Source organism: Cucumis melo, chromosome 2, assembly GCF_025177605.1.
Source record: "Cucumis melo cultivar AY chromosome 2, USDA_Cmelo_AY_1.0, whole genome shotgun sequence".
Taxonomy (NCBI): domain Eukaryota; kingdom Viridiplantae; phylum Streptophyta; class Magnoliopsida; order Cucurbitales; family Cucurbitaceae; genus Cucumis; species Cucumis melo.
In genome coordinates, this window is record NC_066858.1 from 11,423,740 (window position 1) to 11,428,996 (window position 5,257).

Here is a 5,257-nt window from a genome sequence, read left to right on the forward strand (position 1 = left end):
TAAAAGAATAATATTCTCTTTATCATAATCAAATGAGTAAAATACTATGGATATTGATAAAAATATAAGATATTAAAAAAACTAAAGGAAAATTGTCAAAAATGACAAAACTGACAAAATATTTACAAAATATAGCAAAATTTCTGATTCTATCAATGATAGACACTGATATGCTTCTATAAGTCATATTGATAAATAGTAATAGAAGTCTATCAATGTCTTTTATTGATAGTCCAAAATTTTACTATATATCGTAAATATTTTAGTTTATTTTACTATTCAATTTCAAAATTGTGAAAATAAAAGAAAGATTCGATTAGCTAGGTCTTGATGGGTTGCGTAGTAAGACCATGCCCTAATGGGAAAAGAGGATCATAGTGTGAATCTCCAAAGTTCATTGGCAATTGATCAACAGTCTTGAACCACGTTTGTGAAAGCTTGCCAGTAAAACCATAGTCACCGAATAATACATCAGTAATGCCTTTGCCTTCAGTTCCTGGAAGCCAAGCAGCAACAAGTGCATCTACTGAATCAACATAAGGTTGGATTACTACTGGTCGTCCGGAGATTATTACAACTACACATTTTATAACTCCGCAAACATTTGTGATGGTGCTTGGACCAGGATCTGGGATTGTCAAATTCAAGCTATCACCCATCATTTCTGCATACGGATGTTCTCCCACTACAACAATGGCATAAGAAAATGTGCCTGACTGGAGAAAGCCTTTATCTGGATTCTCATTGAATATAACTTCGGTTGAAGGATCAACAGTATCTTTTATAGCATCAAGCACGGTTGTACCTAAAACGAATGTGGTTAATAAATCATAATAACGTTCAAAATAACTTAAATTATAATCTATAACGAAATACTAGCTAATTTACAAGAAAATGTGGTATTAATTATTCTTCATACCACTAGTAAGGTTGTTGCCACTAAGTCCTTGCCATTCAATAGTCCAACCACCACATTGATATCCAAGGTTATCTGCATGGCTACCGGCAACAAGTATTTTTTGTGTCTTCTTTTCGAGGGGAAGCAATGGTTTATCAGCTGATTTTCCATTCTTTAATAACACTAGTGATTTTCTTACTGCTTCTCTAGCTAGTTCTCTATGCTCCTGCATATCGTGAGGAAATTAAAGAAACAAACATTAATGGTTGATCAAAATACTAATAAAATGAACCAAAATATTTATAAATATAACAAAACATCAGAATCAAGGATAGATATTGATAGACTTCTACTATCGGTGTCTATTAATGTCACTAATAGATATCGATAAAATTTTATCAATGTTCGTCCTTGATAGATTTTGAAAGTTTGCTATATTTGTAAATGTTTTAAAAAATCGTTGACATTACCTGTTTACCAAGTTCATTAACCAAGCTTAGGTCAGCTATTGGATTTTCAAATAAACCCATAATGAATTTGACTCGTAGTATTCTCTTCACAGCATCATCAATTCGAGTAATAGGAATAAAGTTATTATTCACCAAGTAGGTAAGGCCATCGATGAATTCAGTGTAGTTGTATGGTACCATTATCTGAAGCAAAAGGTTAAATTAACAATGTTCTTATAATTGCAATATACTTTTGAACCATTCAACATATAAATATATACTAACCATGTCAAGACCAGCAGTAACACTTGCTAAAATAGAATATGTATAATTAGCATGCGGTGGATCCGTAATCCTATCAATAGCCTGCCAATCTGAGATGACGAAACCCTAGAACAAAAATCAAAATATTCAAGTCACTCTTCATAAAATCTTTTCAAAATGATTGATTATTGAAGTTATAAAGTGACATCCTCCACAAATGTAATGATAAAGTTATAGGAAAAATACCCATCTATATACTGGACTATGACGTTGTATCAATTTAGACAATGAACTAATAATTAATTCAATTTAAACTATTAAGCTTTAGAGCTATCTATTTAAACATCAAACTAATAATTGTATTAGTTTAGACCAAAACTTTTATAAGTGCATTAATTTAAACCCGAACTTACATGATTGTATCAATTTAAACATTTCAATATGTTTTATTTGGATAATTTATAAAAATTGCGATTTAAATTGATACAATTATAATTTGTTTGGAGTCTAAATTGATAAATTACATGTACAATGCCTAAATTAATACAACTTCTGAACTTAAGGTTAAAAATGTATATTTGGCGTAAATTAAAGTTATATTACCTGAAAATGAAGAGTGTTCTTAAGAAAGTCAGTAACAAGTTCTTTGTTGGCATGCATCTTCACACCATTCCAACTTGAATAAGAAACCATTACGGTTGCAACTCCCTTAATGATTGAGTGATAGTAACCTGGCATGTGGATGCTAAGTAAGCCATGCCTATCTATTACTGTGTTGTTCTCGTCGATGCCTTTAGTTGTTCCACCATCGCCCACATAGTGTTTTGCACAAGCTACCACTTTTTCTCTATTTAAATAATCAAAGAACGGCTTGTTAGTAATTTCATTCAATACTATTATTTATTTTAATACCCAAATCGATACCTTTTCCTTCTATATAGGCTCAACCCATATTTAACTATAGGAGTGATTTTATTTAGAATTAACTCATTATCTTATAAAAAAAAACAATTCGAATTCTTCGATTTAACATGAAACTTTTAGAAAAAGTTATGTATCCTAAAAATATCACGAAAGTGAGAAGTAATTTTTATTTAGTAATTAACACGTTTAGAGATGGATAAAGGATAAAAATTAATATATCACTTGTTAGAATAAGTGTGGGTAAGATAATAAAACATTTATTTTCGGTTTAATAATGGTTAAGGTTTTATAAAATATAAATAAAACAAAGAAACATTTTCAAATAGAAGCTAAATATTTATAAAATATTGGAAGATTAAGAAATTTTATTATATTTAATATAATTTTTTTTGAAGAATTTTGCAATTTAATCAGTAGAATGGGACAGAAAATATATAAAATGCTTAAATGGTTTTGATTACTAACTTTCCAGCGACGTAAGGAACACCCTTGCGAGAATTAGGTGGGATCTCTCCTTGTAAACCTGGTATAATTTCAGTCATTTCTTGCACAAGTTTAGGGTCTTCACCATAACTTTCGTAACATCGACCCCATCGTGGATCTCTACAGACCTAATTAAAAACAAAACACAATAATAATACTGTCATATAAGTGATAGCAATTGATAACACGTTTTTCAAATTGAAAGATAACACTACCTACAACTATAGATGACATTTATCGATAGCAACCAAAAGCACTTATCAAATTTTGTTCTATATATCTAATTATTTCATCCTTTACGTTATATATATATATATATATATATATATATATATATATATTTTCTTTTTTGTTTAGATCTCATTTATGCAATTAAGCTATGTAAAACTTGGGAATTAGAGAGATGATACTCTCTCTATCAATTGACATAGAGAGTTGGTTATGCATTACCGCTATACAAGGTGCAAAAGCGTAAGGAATTCCAGTAGCTCTAATTTCAAGTGCACTGGCCTCTCCAATTCTCTTCAAAAGTTGAGGATCCCTGTATATATAATAATAATAATAATAAAACTCACTTTTTTTTTATTTCCAAAGTTATTAATTGAGTTTTAGTTATAATTTGTAAGTTAAAAGGAGCTAAGAAAATGAGAGACAGCTACTGAATTGTAAATTTTATTTTGATATTTATAAAGAGAAATTATCACATATACATACAAATATCAAATGTAGAAAGTTTTTGTTGTTGCTTTTAAATAGTTTTGGCTCATTCTTTCTTTTATATAAAAAGTCTGTACTATATATGTGTGTGTGAATTTTGGTAATTCTATAAGTTAGAAAAGAAATTATTTAAAGTATCTTGCCTTGTAGCTCCAAGTCCAATATTATGAGGGAAGATTGTGGCATTGTAGACATTGTTGTGACCATGTACAGCATCAATTCCATATATCATTGGAATTCCAAGCCTAGTTGACAAAGCACCTTGTTGAATTTCGTTGACCATCTGGACCCAATCCTGAGCAGATGCTTCTTTTGATGGAACACTACCTCCACCACTCAATACACTCCCTACAAATTAAAACTATTTCTTGATACAACATACATGGTAGCTAACATCTTATTATTTAAAAAATTAAAATATTACTTTAACAAAATTAAATTAGAGAATGTTTAAGGATAAAGTCAGAGATTTACCTATGAAATACTTTTTCATAACATCAGTTGAAGCATTAACTCTTTCGATTTGCGTCATTTGACCTATTTTTTCTTCGAGAGTCATTCGACCGAGCAAGTCTTTGATTCGAACATTTAACGGTTGTTTTGGATCTTTATACTTCAAGTTTTCAGCTTTTGCCCAAGTTTCAAAGAAACAAAGGAGCAAAAGTCCTATTAAAATGTTGATAGCTTTGGCCATCTTGCTTCCTTTACAAAACCCCGACCAAAAATAAATTAAAAGTAAGTTTAATTTACAATAAATTACAACTAAATTTTAAAAGAAAACTTGAATGGGCGAAGGGTCTTTCAAGTCCTCCATGTTTCTGTGACGAAAATTAAAGAAGAAAATACTCTAAATAAAGAGAAACAAGGTCATACAAATAAGAAATGCATGGAAAAAGAAACTAAATAATTCTGAAATTTTTACCCATCTTTGGCCATCGAAGAAGAAATAATATATGGTTTTTTTTTGGATTTTTGGACGGTATGAAAAAGCACTAAAAGATTCAAATTTATTAGAAAAACTTCTTTAACATATAAATAACAAAGATAAGATAAAATTGATTTTAAAAAACGTAACCTTATTTTTAATTAGAAAAGTATTCAAAATATAATAAAATATAATATCATAAATGAGGGATAGAAACAGATTTCTTATATTTAAAAACAATCTTAATTGAAAAATTGATCTCTATAGTAAAAAAAGATTGATTGAAATTTTTACAAATAAATCAATTAGAATTGTTTTTAACAAAAACAGAATGCCATATATTAAAATCAAATATTCAATAAAACAACAATTCTAAGATATATCGAATAAGCAATAAATGGGAAGAAAACAAAACTAATTACAATTGGAGAAGAGAAGTGAGATTTAAGAAGCACGTACGAGGCTTTAGAATTGTTGTAAAGAAGAACTTGTTAAGTGGGTGGATAGTTTCTTAGGTATTTATACAAGAAAGTTGTTGAAGTATTACTATTTTTTATCTTTCTAAATTTGGATTACTAAAAAGGTGGTGCATGATGC

At 29.2% G+C, this 5,257-nt stretch overlaps 1 protein-coding gene across 1 annotated transcript; it reads right to left on the reverse strand.

Annotated features, from left to right (window-relative positions):
- LOC103487249 (uncharacterized) lies at positions 1–5,257 on the reverse strand. Its single transcript, XM_051080799.1, has 10 exons — positions 5,120–5,257; positions 4,210–4,437; positions 3,879–4,083; positions 3,469–3,559; positions 3,001–3,146; positions 2,215–2,458; positions 1,633–1,737; positions 1,369–1,551; positions 920–1,124; positions 1–805 (listed from the first exon to the last, which is right to left on the reverse strand). Exons 2-10 carry the CDS (start codon positions 4,427–4,429, stop codon positions 321–323), a joined length of 1,884 nt encoding a protein of 627 aa, XP_050936756.1. The 5' UTR covers positions 4,430–4,437; positions 5,120–5,257; the 3' UTR covers positions 1–320.

Excerpts from the sequence above, each read along its gene's own strand:
- LOC103487249 (XM_051080799.1), bottom strand. The coding sequence starts at position 4,429 with ATGGCCAAAGCTATCAACATTTTAATAGGACTTTTGCTCCTTTGTTTC. Across the intron at positions 3,147-3,468 it reads CTTTTGCACCTTGTATAGCG|GTCTGTAGAGATCCACGATG; the intron begins GTAATGCATAAC and ends GTTTTTAATTAG. Across the intron at positions 1,125-1,368 it reads TTAATGAACTTGGTAAACAG|GAGCATAGAGAACTAGCTAG; the intron begins GTAATGTCAACG and ends CACGATATGCAG.